This window comes from Eumetopias jubatus, unplaced genomic scaffold, assembly GCF_037043125.1.
Source record: "Eumetopias jubatus isolate StellerSeaLion01/CBP00866 unplaced genomic scaffold, mEumJub1_p1.0 scaffold_9, whole genome shotgun sequence".
Lineage (NCBI taxonomy): Eukaryota > Metazoa > Chordata > Mammalia > Carnivora > Otariidae > Eumetopias > Eumetopias jubatus.
The window spans coordinates 60,302,633-60,319,233 of NW_028274815.1; the positions used below are offsets into that span (position 1 = coordinate 60,302,633).

General features: G+C 40.9%; 1 protein-coding gene and 1 long non-coding RNA gene across 5 annotated transcripts in view; one reads left to right on the forward strand and one right to left on the reverse strand.

Annotated features, from left to right (window-relative positions):
- Positions 1–4,802: 4,802 nt before the first annotated feature.
- Positions 4,803–6,182, reverse strand: LOC114198314 (uncharacterized). Its single transcript, XR_003607084.1, has 2 exons — positions 6,117–6,182; positions 4,803–5,043 (listed from the first exon to the last, which is right to left on the reverse strand). It is a non-coding gene; the product is annotated as an uncharacterized LOC114198314 (long non-coding RNA).
- A 558-nt stretch (positions 6,183–6,740) lies between these two features.
- Positions 6,741–16,601, forward strand: part of USP34 (ubiquitin specific peptidase 34) — a 264,454-nt gene continuing 254,593 nt past the window's right edge. For 3 of the 4 annotated variants that reach the window (XM_028089696.2, XM_088026523.1, XM_088026522.1), the window contains exon 1: positions 6,742–6,843. In XM_028089696.2, coding sequence (XP_027945497.1) covers positions 6,801–6,843 — 43 coding nt within the window. In that variant the 5' untranslated portion in view covers positions 6,742–6,800. Of the gene's footprint in view, positions 6,844–16,601 lie in introns of all 4 variants that reach the window. The other variant, XM_028089697.2, reaches the window with a different exon arrangement.

The window sequence follows — 16,601 nt, forward strand, 5'->3', positions numbered from 1 at the left end:
AATCCCAGGACCCTGGGATCAGGCCCGAGCTGAAGGCAGACACTTAATGATTGAGCCACCCAGGCGCCCCTGGTTCTCTCATTTTAAAGCCCCATGTAATAAATTGAGCCCACACGAATAGAAAATAATCTCCCTGTCTCAAGGTCTTTATCTGGAAAGTCCCTTTTGCCATGTAAGGTACCATATTCACAAATTCTGCAGATTAGGATATAGGCATCTTTGAGGGTTAGGGGCATTATTCTAACCACCACACTATTTTTTATGACCGCATTGGGCTACAGATACTCTAATAGTGGCTTTACAGTTTTGTATTTGTTAGATAACCAAACATCTTATGTAGCAACAAACAGGCAGTTGCTAGCGCTGATTCAGCTGTTCAACAACGCCACCAGGACTCAGGCCTTTTCTTTTTCCACTCTGCCATCTTCCATGCCTTGGCTTTTGCTTTTTTTGCCTACAGGTTTATTGTTTCAGGATGGCTGCTGCCTTGTCAGATTATCATAATTATCTTCGAGGCAGACAGAAGAGGGAAAAGGGGTGTACCAGACGCTGTCACTGTGCTCTGCCCAAATCCCCTAGTTCTTATCACTTCGATGTACAGTGGCCAGACCTCCAACTGCGAATACCTTTCTATGCCCAAGGGTTTTCTTTAGCTGCTTGAGCAAGGAGTAGTCTACTTTGCTGCCCACAACCTCTCCTCTGGCAACAAACAATGATTAAGGAGAGTAGATGTAAATATCCAACCTTCCTTGTCCCTTGCGTAGGATGAGTTTGTTTGTTTGCTTGTTTTTTGGGTAGGATGATTTTCAGGCACATGTTTTCTATTGGTTTGTAGAATTTACCAGGGGGATTAGGCTCTAGTTACTTAAGAGTAATTTAAGAGTTACTTAATCCTAAGGGATTACAGGACTTGATAATGGATCTTGTATTGGATACTTACTCTCCCACTTCCTATCTCACTTCTCTACTATCCTACCAATGTTTCTTGGGGTGACATCAAAATAAAACTATTTCCACTTGTGTCCTCATCTCAGGATCTGCTTTGTAGGGAATTGAAACCAAGACAGGACATCATCTCCTTTCCTCCTTTTTTCTGTCTTTAAAGCAGTTGGTGCTATAATGGCTAGTTTACAACTAGGAGGTGACAAGCCAAAATTTAGACAGTGAAATGGAAAGGAACAAAAACTTGGATCCATATCCTTAAGCCACTGTACCAGCCCTGGATTGGATTGTCTACTGCCTGTTTGTTACAAGAGAAAAATAAGTCCTATTTGTTTAGGCCATTTTAAATTCAAAAATTGTTTACTTGCAGTCCAATGTGTCCCCAATACAAATAAACAGAAATAATTATAGAGATTAGTAAGAGCTATGAAAGAAATGAATAGAGTACTATAATAGAATATTCTATTTAAAAATTTTTATTTATTATTATCAACAGAGAAAGAGAACACGTGAGCAAACAGGGTGCTGATCAGCAGGCAGAGGGAGAGGGAGCAGACTCCCTGCTGAACAGGGAGCCCTATGTGGGGCTTGATCCCAGGACCCAGGATCATGACCTGAACTGAAGGCAGACGCTTAACCAACTGAGCCACCCGGGTGCCCCTATAATAGAATATTCTAGGGGAGGGGAGTTATTTTTTGAGATGATATTTAAGTTGAAACTGTGAGGATAAGAGGTTAGCTATTTCAAAATTAAGACAGCATGTGCTAGGAAGAAACAACATTCACCAAGACCTAGAGCAGGAAAAGATTTTATGTTTGAAAGCAGACCAGTGTGGCTGGAATGTAACAAGAATGAGGTTAAAAACCAGAGAGGTTGGGCAAGGCCCAAGTAGAGTTTATTCTAAATACAACAGGAAGAGGGTGTCTGGCTGGCTCAGTTGTTAAGAGCATGGGACTCTTGATCTCAGGGTCGTGAGTTTGAGCCCCACATCAGGTGTAGAGATTACTTAAATAAATACATATGTAAATGCAACGGGAATTATTGAAGAGTTTTTGTCAGCGAAGTGATATAATCCAATTTATTTATAAAAATAATCACTCTAGCAAGTTAAGAACCAAGCAGCGGTTTGCTGAGCTTATGTACAAACAATTGGGCTGGGTGCTGTGGAAAGAATAAAATAGCATACTTGCCTTCTAATAATGGTCCTATGTTCCACAAAACAGTGACAAGCGTGGGTGTGAGGGATAAGAGTAAATTCTGCAATAACTCTGGCCTCTGATAGTAACAAGCGGGCTTTAATTCCAAACTCGAGAAAAAAACCCTATGTTCAATAATAACAACCAGAATGTTAAGGGCAAATAATTTCACCGGCAATATTAGTTTTCCAAAGTTGTTTATGGTGAGGCTGGTTTTCAGGTAAGCAGCTAGGAATATACGACATATGTATTACGAACTCAAGAATTAGAAATTTCATAGATTATATAATTTTACTCAAAGCATGATTCTACCACTAGATGGTGACATGGATACAAAATATTGAAAACAGTCTTTTAGCTATTAAAGGTGTATAGTGATTGTTGATTACTGGTTGGAAATTCAGATTTATAAGAATCTAGGGATATTTTAGCAGAGATTTTGCCTCATCACACTATTTATTAAAGAGAGGGAAAACGTAAAAAAAAAAAAGAGGGAGAGAGCACACATGCATGATGGGGAGGGGAAGAATCTCAAGTGGACTCCCTGCTGAGCATGGAGCCTGACCGTGGGCTCTATCCCACAACCCTGAGATCATGACTTGATTGGAAATCAAGAGTCCACACTCAACTGACTGAGCCACCCAGGTGCTGCCCTCCCCAACTTTTTAAAAGATTTATTTGGGGGGGGAGGGCACAGAGGGAGAGTGAGTTAGAGAATCAGACTCCCCACTGAGCAGAGAGCCTGAAGTGGGGCTCAATCCTAGGACGCTGAGATCATGACCTGAGCTGAAGGCAGATGCTTAACCGACTTGAGCCACCCAGGAGCCTCCCCTGCCCTCCCATTTTTAAAAGATTTTGAGAGAGAGCACGAGAAGAGGAGCCAGGAGAGGGAGAAGGCTCCTTGCTTGAGCCTGGCGTAAGGCTCGATCCCAAAACCCTGGAATCATGACCTGGGCCGAAGGCAAAAGCTTAACCTACTGAGCCACCCAGGTGTCCTGCCACCCTTTTTTAAAGTAGGCTTCACACATTGTGGAGCCCAATGTAGGGCCTGAACTCACGACCAGGAGATCAAGACCTGAGCTGAGATCAAGAGTTGGATACCCAGCCGGCTAAGTCACCCAGGTGCCCCATCATCATACTTTTAGAATGTACATCTTTTAAATGTATGAAAAGGTCTTTTTGATACATATACTAAATCAGCACAGAAGAGTTAAGAGTCCAGTTAGGAGGCAGGTAGCCTTGTTTTTCATTGTCTCCTATGCCTTTGTGTTAACAAGCAGTTGAAGTAGATAAAGCATTAGTAAACTACAGGGCACAGGCCAGATCTGGCAATTAAATGTTTTTGTATGGTTTGTGTGCTAAGAATGGTTTTATATATATATATAAATATATATTTTTAAACTTTTCATTTTTTTTCAATTATTTATTTAGGAGGGAGAGAGAGAACAAGAGTGGGTGTGTGTGTGTGTGTGTGTGTGTAAAGGGCAGAGGCAGAATCAGACTCCCCACTGAGCAGGGAGCCCATGTGGGGCTCGATACCAGGACCCTGAGATCATGACCTGAGCCAAAGGCAGATGCTTAATGACTGAGCCACACAGGCACCCCGGTTTTATATTTTTAAATAGTTGAAAATATCAAAAGAAAAATAGTATTTTGTGACATGTGAAAATATTAATTTCAAATTTCAGTGTCTGTAAGTTTTATTGGAACACAGCCACACTTTTTCCATTATGTACTGTCTATAGTTGTTTTTGTTCTAACAGAGTTCAGTAGTTGTGATAGAAAGTTGGGGCACCTAGAGAGCCTAAAATATTTACTTTCTGGCCCTCTACAGGAAGTTTGTTGAGTTCTGAAGTGCTGACTAAAGAGTAATGATCATTTATGACAATAATACTCTAGATTCTCAAAGCATTTTATTTTATTCTTTTAAAAGATTTGAGAGAGCACAAGTGGAAGAGGCAGAGAATCTCACAGATTCCACACTAAGCACAGAGCCTGATGTAGGGCTTCATCTCATGACCCTGAGATCACCAGCTGAGCTGAGCCGAAACCAAGAGTCAGATGCCTAAAGACTGCACCACCCAGGTGCCCCTCAAAGAATTTTAAATCAAGTATCATTTCACATAACTTTGTAAAGGAAAAAAAAAACTAGGAAGCAATTTTTAAAAAATTTTCTTTAAAGATCAGACTGTGTCAGGGCGCTTGGGTGGCTCAGTTTGGTTAAGCGTCTGCCTTTGGCTCAGGTCATGATCCCAGGGTCCTGGGATGGAGTCCCACATCGGGCTCCCTGCTCAGCGGGAAGCCTGTTTCTCCCTCCTACACTCCCTCTGTGTTCCTGCTCTCACTCTGTCAAATAAATAAATAAAATCTTTAAAAAAAAAAAGATCAGACTGTGTCTTCAATATATCCTAGAAGTACTCCACATGTATGGTAATAGTTGTCCGCACTTTCTGTATCAGCAATGTGTTTGGCCACAAGTAATGGAAACAGTGGCTTAAGGAAAATGCGACAGACAAGCAATCTGGGGGGGACTGCTGTTCTAGGATGTATCAGAGACCCACCACACCTTATTTTTCTGCATTATCAACTTCATAGTTAGCTTTTATCCTGTTTGTAGTTTCACTGTAAAAAGCAAAAACAAACGCTAGACAACAGATGCTGTATTACTTTGTAAATCAAAACTATGTTTCAGACAGAAAGAAGGGTTAAGGGTAATGACTATTGAATTTGTCCCCCTTTTTTAGTAATGGGCAATTCTTTCCAAAAGATCCACTCTGCAGATTTCTGGTCACATTTCACTGGCAAGGACTCAAACACAGGTTCACCCCTACTATGATTGTTTTAAACCAGTAGCAAATATTCCTTGGGGCTTTCCTTCTGGAATTCAAAACCTCTAGCTGCCACCTGAAAAACAAAACAAAATTTGGATTTGGCAAGTTTCCCTGTTGGTAGTTAAGAGGGGTGTGTGGGAATGGATGCTGGATGGTCAAGGAGAAAAGTCAAGTCTGCAGAAACCCAAGTTTTATAGTAAAGATGGGAAAGGAAGATAATAAGAGTATCTCCACAGCTCTGAAGGATCACCTGCTCCTATGGAGCACTGTAAAACAGGTGGGCAGAAACTATACCATCAAGTTCAAGCAGCAGAAAGGTAAACAATACCGGCAAGGTGGTCCTGGCATGGAAAGATGGTGGGACAGAACCTCCATAAAACCTTTTAAAAGAATTACTACAGGGTCTGAATAGCTGCTCCGGTTATAGTTCTAAGATTAGGTACACTCCCTTTTGGACTGTTCAGTCACATCTCCATAAAAACATACTGGATATAGAAATCAGTGAGGGTAGGAGAAAAATTTTCCTAATGTTAACTAGTTGTTAACCAACTTGAGCTGAAGTGTCCCCTTTCCTTCACCTGTTCATTTTGTCCCTATCTTAATACCCTGGCGATTTGCTCTTCGCTGAGAAGTATAATATGCTATTTCAGGTGAAGAGCTGAGGACCGGTAATTGGTGCAGGGCCCTCTCGCGTAAAAGGGAAGAGATGCCATGTGAACGCTCTTCACTCCGCCATTTCTTGTCACATCAAGGTGTCTTACTGCTCGAGGACGGATGAGCCTTACAGAATCGAGGGTAGCGATCAACACAGATGCAGGTTACGCCGCCCCTGGGCTGTTCCATTCTCACAAAGGCCCGCGGGGAGAGGGCCGTGTGCCCCAACTCGGGCTGCAGGGTCGCTCCGGCCCGGCTCCCCTTTGAACCCCTGCCTCCCCCACCCCAAAAACCCGAGAGCGGGGAGGGAGAAATCGCCACCAATCCCTCTTCGTGGGCCCGGAGGAAAAATGGCGAAGCGCAAGGGCGGGGAACAGGGCGGCGCGAGTGACCCGGCGCTCGCTAAACCTCGCAGCCCGCGGAGTGGAACGCGGTGGGCGACGCCGCGCAACCGCGGGCCGCTCGGTGTCTCCGCCATCTTCTCCTACTCACCCGGACTCCCCCCGCAGCCGCGCTGGCTTCGTGTTTCCCTTCCGGCCGCTGACAGAGATCCGGGCTGGGCGGGGTGGGCGAGCGCGCCGAGGGGGTGGACCGAGGGCGGGGAGGCCGGACGGAAGAGGAAAGGGAGGGCGGTGAGCCGGCCGCGGCGGGGTGTGGAGCGTGCGGCGTGTGTGCGGAGGGAAAGGTGGGAGGGCGGGAGGCGAAGAGAGGCAGGGAGGCGGAGGAATGAGAGCGCGAGGCGTTTCTCGTCGGCTCCTTCGCTCGGGCGGAAAAAGCCGAGCGCAGCCCGAACGCTCTATTAAAATGGCGGCGGCGTCAGCGGTGGCCGCGGCGTCTGGTCGGTGAAGTGACTCTGCTGCTTCTCTCCCCACCCGCCCCCTCCCTCCCTCTCCCCTCCCCCCGTCCTTCCCCCCCTTCCCCGCCGCCCGCGCCTCCGCGCCCCTCCGGCCGGCGCACCTCCCCTCGCCCCCCTCCTCTCCCCCGCCCGCTCCGGGGACCGCCGGCCCCCTCCCCCATACTCCTGCTCTCCGCCCCGTCCCCGCCGCCGCCCGCCCTCGTTGCCTCCCCGCCCCGCCGGCCGGCCGGCCCCCTCCTCCGCCTCTCTCCCCTCCCCCCCGCCGGTCGGGATCAGTCAGTGCGATCCGAAGCGGGGGAGGGGGGGGCGGCGGCCGAACGATGTGCGAGAACTGCGCAGACCTGGTGGAGGTGTTAAATGAAAGTAAGTAGACGCGGCGGCGGCCTGTGGGGGTGCACAGTTTGGGGGCCCCGCGCAGCTCCCCGGGCTGCCGAGGCCTGCGGGAGGCGACGGCCAAGCCGGGTGGCGTGCGGGCCTAGCGCCCAGGGAAGGTGCGCGGTGGCGCGGCCGCCGCGGCGCCTCGGGCCCAGCCCGGCCCGGTTACCTGGGCGCCCGAGAGGGGGCCGCTCCGGAGCTCCGGCCAGGCCGCGCCTGGGCGGTCTCACCTCTCGGAAAGTTTCCTCATTACAGGTGTCAATTAACGAAGGCACTAATGAGCCTTCGCCTCCTTCGTCCTGCGGGGAAGGTGAAGGGAGGTGGGGTCCGAGGACGAAGCTTTCCTCCGCAGTCCGAACCCTTCGGCCCTCCGGCCGCCCTCTTTGATTTTCAGCGTGCTGCTGAGGAGGCCTCTTTTACCTGCTAATTTTCATTAAACTCCCTGGGAGGAGGTTGGTGGTTTTCCCCTCCCTTGGGGGTGTGTGGGTGTATTAAACCTTTCTGCCAGCCCTGAAATAGCTGAAAATGAACGGTGATAGTCATGATTGGAACCTTCATACCTATTTTTTTTTTAATTAATGGTGTTTCTTCTTAGTGTACCATTCGTCGTTTTAATAGTAAATTTTATTAAGGAGAGCACTGTACTACAGATAATCATCCCGGGATAGTCATGGCCTGTCTCCTGGAATGAAAGGCCTTATTCCTTATACTTTTGATTATTAAAGAGCGTACACTGATTTTTTTTGGGGGGGGGCAGATTCTTTTATTTCCGACCCTTGTAAGATAGTATTTGAACCTAAAGAAACAAGCTGTATTGCAAGTTCACTGTTTCTGGGCCCAAAGGCCTAGTTGTTTGAGGCGCATTAGATCAAAGATTACAAAAACTTGATTGTTGAGAAAATGCTCATTTACGAACTGCTTATGTGGGTTTTGGATTTATGTTGGGATATTTCCCAAAACTTCCAAACTACTCTTTTCTAATATTCTTTAAGGCAGTGGGTTTATAAAATGTATCCTCTTGTTTGTGTTTGAATTTTACTTGATTATTTATATGCTTGAATTTCACTTCAGTAACCCAAGGCAATAATAAAAGTGGAATAGTTCTAGGTTACTTTGAACTGTGAGTTTACTTTCTGACAGGTGGAAGCAGGTTTTGCACTTACTCAAACTGGACTTTCCAATGTTTGTTATTCTAAATTTTCCTAGAATTTTAAGGTTATTTGTATTTATATTGAGATACTTTTGGTGCAGGTGTTTTATGATACGGTGATTAGGTAAAGTCCTTGGTACTTACTTCAGTGAACTATTTTAATATCTCAGATGTAAGTTGTGTGATTATGGTTTTATTAAATTGGGAAAAGAATATCTTTGCTCTCTAATAGAAGAAAAAAACTGCTTTTAATAATTTTTTGGTGTTTCAAGTTATTTTAAACTCAACTAGAAAAACTACCTTTAAACAGTATCTAAAGAAACTAAAGTTTGTTAATCTCTATTTAATCTTTTGAAAAGAGATGATGAAAGTTCTTACTGAAAATTCTTTGGGAAACCCCTAGAACTTTGTTTAGAAGCACTCAAAAATGCAGTGGATTTATGGAAACAAAAATGTAGAGAATCTTGAAGTAGAATTTGGCTTTTATTACCTTTAATTATATGCAGTTAGTGGAACCAGTTTCACAAAATTTGGCCATGCAGACCCTCTAAGAAACCTGTCTTAATGAACAAATACTAAGGATTTTCTATTTGTGTATAAGCCGGTGGTCTTTAAAAATACTTAGGACAATTTCTTAATATTTCCTTTAAAGCTCAATTTAAAAATTTGCCTCCTAGACGTTAATCTCACGATGATGCTTCCTTTTTTTTTAATTACTTAGCAATTTTATTGGTAGGTTATACCAAACAATTACAAGTTGATTTTTTTCCCTGTAGACTGAAAATTGTTTTCATTGTTCTTTTCTATAGTTCTTGTATCCCAAACATAAGAGGCTTAAGTTTCTTGAGAACAGAGGGTCTTACTTTATCTCATTATAGTAACATTTATCCATGACTGGGTAGAATCATGATGGTTGGAACTTGATAAAACCTGTTGAATTGAAGTAGGTTATAGGTCTTTCTTGAAATCTTGCTCACAATAACTATTAAGTCTATACCAAAAACCTGTTTCTTGTCAAATTTACCAACAGTGATGAAACTTAAAAGAAGTCTGCCTGGACACACCATTGTTATATAAAAATTTTGTGCTTTGAGTGAAAGGGTAGACATAATGCGGATAGTACTGCTTTCTATCTGATATGCACAGAGGGTTTGATAACGGTAGGGACTTCAAATATTTATTTAAAAATCTGGCAGACCGTAATTTGGTTAAAATAAAAGTTGGTAACAAAAGATTGTAAATAGTCTGCTGTTGTCATCAGTTTTTGATGAGAGAATTAATATTACCATTTATATACCTCTAGTCCTGCTGAGAATCTGAAGCTGTGCACTCTCACCATGGAAACATACAGGTATACAGGCACAGTTTTGCCTGCAGTTTAAGGACCCGTTGAAGCCTGTCTAAGGAACCAGGCTAAGAACCCCATAATAAGGACCCCCACATCCCCTTTTTAAATAGTCTTCACAGATATCCTAAAACTTAAAATTACATTTTAAAATAATGTTTGGCTTTAGTGTTAGAATACTAACATTTAAGTTTCTCTTTTCCTTTCAGTGCTTTATTTTTTTAATAAGGACATTTTAAAGGCTTGGGTTGTATTTAGTTGATTTGTTTACTATCAGTTTGTGGGTTTGCATTCAGTTTAGGAATGTATTGAGTTAATTTGGCTACTATCAGTTTGTGGGTTTGCATTCAGTTTAGGAAATAGTTTTAAGTGTATATTCCTTTGTTTATTCTGTTGAATTTGTATATTTGCGGCTTTTCTAGCTATTTTTTGTAACCAGTTTACTAAGTCCAGAGCATTTCTGGGTGTTGAGAAGTTGGAGGCCTGAAGTTATGCTTTGGGCCATCAGCATAGCTATCTCAGTAGTAAATTGAAGTCATTATTTGCCTCAGTAAAGTAAATTTCTCTGAGAGAAGACTGAAATGGCTTTAAATGTAGATGTTATTCTATGGATGTGTTTAGTGAATTACAGTTTACCAAATGTAGCATTTAAACAAAGACTATTTATTTGTCCCTCCTCATTATCCTTGAAGATGGGCAGGAGCAAGTATTGGTATCTAAGTTTTAGAGGTAAAGAAATTGGAATCTCAGAAAGGCTAAATGGTTTGCCAGGTAAAGATCACCTGTCACTTGCTTAGCTAGTAGTCCTATCTAAGCTTGAACTCAGGATACTGTGATAACAGTATTTGCAGAATAATTGTTTGCATTATTTTTAAAGCAGAATACTTGAGTGAGCAGTTTGTGTTGAGTACTTTATCAACTCTTTGAGGTAGGTACTCTGTCACCCTTTTCAGATAAGAGAACCAAGATTTAGGGTTTATATAACTTGCTTAGAGTCACATGACTATATTTGGTGGAGCCAGGATTTGAACAGGACTTAATCTCAGGTCAGGCTAAAAAGGCCATGCTCTTACTAGTTATGCTATGCTGTGTAAACTTTATGATGATCTGTTTGAATGGAAAACATTGTGAATATACTGTTTGACAGAATAAAAAATTAGTATTTTTTTTTTTTTTGGTATTTTCACAACTTCAGGCATAATGCCATTGTAACTGTAGTAGGAATTTAAGAGCGGTTGTCCTTAAGTAGCTGAATGGAATCTAAATATTGTTAGCAATGAGTCCTTTAATAAACCATGCATTTCTGGAGGGTTTTTTTGATTGTAAGTATATAGGCACTAATTAATTAAATCATTAGTAACAGTATTTTTTGGTTGACCTATAATTCTAAAATTTTAAGTGATTCCTAAAATTGGAAATCTGATTTTACAATACAAAGTCCCAAATTACGAATTTTTACTTGGTGATCTAGTTAAGTATCACTTAACCAATTAATATTTGAAGTAGTATTCATGATTTCAGTTCATATATTTTTATAGTATAACTTAGTAACCATAAAGCACTACCAACATGGAGTAATTATGTAAGTTATCTGCATTGTAGTGATAACTGTTAATGAGCTTTAGCACTGTATTCATGAAACATGTTAACATTCTTGTATGTTTAATGATAGTATCTATCTGATTTAAAAGTATTTCTAATGTGTAGATACTGTGTATTAATAATAATTTTTACACTTTCAGAAAGAGAAAGAAACTTTCCAATAATGGCTTGACCGAGGTGTGACAGACCCTAGCTAAAGGGGTTGAGCCGCCTTTCTCTTTTTTACTTTAATTTTTTCTTAATTATAAAGGTTGTATATTCTCATTGTAGAGATACTGAAAACTGTAAATCTAATCATCCAGTGATGATTCCTGTTGATGCTTTGAAATATTTTTGGTACACATTTACATTTCTAAGAATGAGATACATGTAGTTTAATATCTAGCTGCACCTAATGTTTAATGTTTCTAGTTTCACCTAATGTTTTGTTTGCTCATTTTCCTTAGTAACCTTTTTGAAAACATACTTTTTGTGTCATAGTATTTCATTTTGTACAAGATTTAATATTTTCCTATTGTATGTTTCCAGTTCTTATGTTATAAATAATGCTGCAAGTGAGCATCCTGTATATAAATCTTTTAGTGACATTACTGTTTTTTAGGTAGATTTCTAGAAGTTATCACTGTGTCAAAAATATAAACATACTTTTGTTTGTATTGTGTACCTGCTCTTCAGAAAGGATATACTGATTTCCATTCTTTACTGTCTGCACAATGTGGGCACTTGTACCGAATATTATCCTTGAAAAAGTTATTTTGGTGAAAATTGTAATAGCTAGTTACTAGTAAGTTTGAACACTCATGCTTTTATTGGCTATTTGCATTTTTTAATACAGTGCCTGTGTTCTTTTTCTGCTTTTCAAGTTTTAATGTTTTGTGTAATTCCCTTGTAAGAGTTGCTCACTTACTAACCCTTGGTCATATTCACCACATACATTTTTTTCCTGCCCTCCTCCTCCCCTTTTTTTAATGTGGTCTCTACACCCAGTGTGGGGCTCAAATTCACGACCCTGAGATCAGGAGTTGGATGCTCTGCTGACTGAGCCAGCTAGGCGCCCCTTCCCTGTTTTTTTGTTTTCTTTTTCATTTGGGTGTTTTTAATTACAGGTCTTGAACAAATGTTTTATATTGTGCAGCTTCTTCTGCAGAGTTGCCTGTCTAAAACACAGTATATGATTATCATATTATCTGCTTAAACTGTCACAGATCTTCATTGCTTGAAGAATAAAATACTAATTTCTTAGCCTGATATATATCATAGCACAATTTGGCCCAAACTCTTCCTAGCTTCAGATCTCACTTTTTTGGTGAGGTCTTCTTAAATTTTTCCCAACCTCTCTTGAAATAACTAATATCCTTTAGTTTAGAATACGTACTTACATTATAGCCCTTCTTTTCTTTCTTTCTTTTTCTTTTCTTTTTTTTAAATTAACATCAGCCTTCCTTGCTGGATGATGAACTCCTTAGAGTCAGGGGCCATGTTTTCTTCTTTTCCCAATCCTTAATATAGTGCCTTATAGAGAATAGGTAAATATTTAAGGGGTGCCTGGGTGGCTCAGTCGTTAAGTGTCTGCCTTCGGCTCAGGTGATGATCCCAGAGTCTTGGGATTGAGCCCCGTGTCGGGTTCCTTGCTCACGGGAAGCCTGCTTCTTCTCCCACTCCCTCTGATTGTGTTCCTTCTCTTGCTGTGTCTTTCTGTTAAATAATAAATAAAATCTTAAAAAAAAATAGGTAAATATTTTAGTTAATGAAAGGTTTTTGTAGAAGAAGGATGTGATTGCCTAGTTAAATCAGTATTCTTGGGCCTATAGTCAGTAATGACCTACATTTTTTAAAGTAAGCTCTACACCCCATGTGGAGCTTGAACTCAACCTTAAGATCAGGAGTACATGCTCCGCTGACTGAGCCAGCCAGGTGCCCCTAATCAGTATGTTGTAGATGTGAGAGTTTCTGGCAGAAGTATGCTATAAGTATCATGTATACTGCTTTTTATTACCTTATTCCTGAATTAATAGGCATATGCTTATAAAAAAATACCTGCCCTAAGCGTTTTCTAAATTAATATGCATTGCAGAAAGGCAAAAATTAGTTGTTTCTACATAGGTGGTGAGCTTTGTGTCCATGACATGAACTTTGACTAAATTACTTTTATTTAGGACTTTGTATGCCAGGAAAGCATTTGGACGTTTTGCCTTTTAATGTGATTAACACCTGTTAATGAGATTTTTTTTTTTTCCTCAAATCCCATAGAAGTTAAAAACATTCTCCAAATGTGTTCATTGACAGTTGATGTGGTATAAACCTGGCCTCTTCTTGCACTTTCCTTACTGTGGTTGAAGATTGATTTCTCTTCCTGCTTTGGCCATAACCTCTTCTAGAAAACTTAGGTTGCTTATATCCCTTGGAAGAACCTACTTCTCTAGCTATTGCTGATTGGATTCCAGATAGACTCCTGACCTGATGGATTGGTGGGGCTGCTGTTCAATCAGATTTCTCCTGTCAGAATGTTTGAACCAAAGAGCCTGGTAGCTGTGAGCTGCTGAACTAGAGTAGGTGCTTTGGGAAGCTGATGGGAGGGAGCAAAAACATTGAGGAAGTGGAGGCAGCTGTTTGCAGAAGAGAATTGGGGCAAATTTGTGGAAACTGTTGACATGGAAGCTCCATAAAGAGATGGAAGATAATACCGTGGTGGCTTTCCAGTACCAAAGCTAGAGCTCTTTTGGCACTGTCTCCCCTATACATACCATTTGAGTTAATGTTCAAGCAAAAGAGTTTTGTTTCAAGTAATGTGCCTTGATGAGCTTTCCTGTATTGGAGCATATTCCTTATGATTCATGAATAAGGTAATAAAAAGCAATATATATGATATAATCATCAGCTACAGCATACTTCAGCCAGAAACTGAGTGCTTCATTGTAATCTGGCGTAAGTTCTTGGAACATGCTGGGCAAGTGTCATCTGCAGTGTTTGGTGGCAGGAGAAAACCTAACTCCTTTCATTAATTACTTCTCTACCAGGATGTTTAGTGTTTTTCAAAAGAATGCAAGTACCTTTGTTGTTTCTGGGAAAGAAACCTGTCTCCCCCCCCCAATAGTATAGAAAATAATAAAGATAATTAGGAAAAGCTGAAACTCTGCTTACCAAAGAAATTGTCCATGTTTTTTTAATAAATATCTTGTAAGTTGTTCTTGCTTTCCTTACATATAACTTTCCTTATACACATTATTTTATGTAAAAAGCTAATTACATTTTTTTTTTAAGATTTTATTTATTTGAGAGAGCGAGAGAGAGTGCACATGCATGAGCAGCAGGGGGGAGGGGGGCAGAGGGAGAAGGAGAAGCAGACACTCCTGCTGAGCAGGGAGCGTGACATGGGGCTTGATCTCTGGGATCATGACCTGAGCTGAAGGCAGCCACTTAACCAACTGAGCCACCCAGGCGCCCCAAAAGCTGATTACATGTAATTCTATATTTCTGTATCGTTTTTATTAAGATGTAGGTATCTTTATGTTAATATGTGCTGACATTATAATTTTTAATGGCTTCAGTGTAGTATTCCATTGTTTGGTCCTGCTGTAACTTAACCAGTCCTCTGTTGATGAGAATTTGGGTTTTTGTAAGTCTTTGTATTATTGTCTGAATATTACCTTGAATATGGTCTGTAAAGTCAGATTACTGAGTAGCTTAATACAGCATGTCTGGAAGGGAATTTGACAGTTATGCTAAAACTTAACAGTAGAGCATCAGTATATAGGCTTTATAGTCTTAAAGTGACTCCTAGGTCTGTGGGGCTATTCTAGCAATGTGCTTTAGCAATTTAGCAATGTGCTCATTCTAAACCACCATAAGACAAAATAGGAAAATAGATAATTTTTATTCTCGGTAATTTGGTGCCAGATTCATGAACCACATTCTGATTACTGAGAAAGGCTCATTAACCAATGATGAATGTAGAAGTATAAGAACACTCGCTCAGAATAAATTTGGATTTAAAAAAACACTAAGACAAATAGGGATTTTGAAGTTGTGTTCGAAGAAAAGAATTTCATTAAGGGGATAGTGGGCCCACTGTTTGGTAGAGTGGCATAATGGTGGTCAGCAGAAGGTTGTTTTATTGTAATGGTACCTTGTTTCTATTTTCCCTTCTAAGAGGAGTCTCCAAACCTGTAGGATAAATCATATATTAAGAGGGAATCTAATCTCTAGATTGGTGAGGAATAATGAGAGTTTTGCTAGTGCTGTTAAGAGTTAAAATCTCGAGGTCTGGGCAGATTGCATCCAGTGAAGCTGATAGAGCCATGGAGTGTGTGATTGTGAAGCTTTAGCTAAGTTTCCTGGAGAGCAGAAATTGGCAAGGTTTTTTCCCCCTTATTTTGGGAAATACAAGAGAAACTTTCCACTACTGAATAATCACTTAGTATACTGAGAGTGAAATGATGATAAAAAAAACTGGCATGGCACTAAGTAACTTAAACAAATGTCATTTTTTTCTTTGCTTTAGTAACCGGTATGATAAAACATGGAAATGCTACTATAGGTGTGACCTTTTTTGATTACATCAATGTGATAGAATCTGATGCCATTCTGGTGAAAAAGAAGAAATGTATTTTGTTGTTGTTGTTCTAGAGGGACTTGACTTGTGGCAAGCCACAGGATCTTGTCCTTAATTCTTTCCTTTTCAGGATTTTCAGTAATGATCTCTGGTTTAAAAACTATTCCTTGGAATGGACTTGTCCCTATTTCAAGGGAATGAAGGGGGCTTCAGAACCTCTTCCCTTTTTTTAAAATGAAAAGCTCATTTTGATCTGTTTTATAGATTGGAGTTCTATGTAAGGTTTCTTTTGGGGAGAACAGGGTATAGCTATGTAAGGTTTCTTTTGGGGAGAACAGGGTGTAGCTGTTTGCGCCTGGGTGGTTCACATGGTTCAAGGTCTGCCTTGGGCTCAGGTCATGATCCCTTGATCCTGGAATCAAGCCCTGTGTTGGGCTCCCTGCTCAGCAGGGAGTCTGCTTCTCTCCCTCAGGCTCTCCACCTGCTCGTTCTCTCTCTTTCTCTCTCAAGTGAATAAATAAAAAATAAAAAAAAAAAGGGTTTGAAAACCATTAACAGTATTTAATGGGTGCTCCAAAAGCCAACACAACCTGAAACCCTTTAAGTATTACAAGTATACTGTCTGCAGATTACAGGAGGTGATATTGCAGTGCTTGTACAGTTAGAATACTGTGTTGAATTGTATACGACACACTGATGATAATATACTTCTGAAGCTATTTGAACATTGTGTAATTTCACATATGTTCGTTGAACCTCAGAAAACTCATGAGAAATGGAATGATTTGGCCAAGGCTACATAGCTCTTAAGTAGCAAAGGTAGGATTAGAATTTAGTTCCTTCTGCTTTGTATACTTTTACCAATAAGCTTGGGGTTTTTTTGTTGTTGTTGTTGTTGTTTTTTGAGAAGCTTGACTGTAGAAGTTGGAAAATCATGAAAAACTGACGAACTATGGAGAGATTAATTCTGGTTTAAGTGGATTAGGCAAGGTTTCAAGGAAGGTGGAAGATTGAATTGGGCCTTTAACTGCTTGGAATAGTTGTTGGTAATGAGGGGAGTGAAGTGGTTTACCACAATTTGTGATGTAGCCACTGCT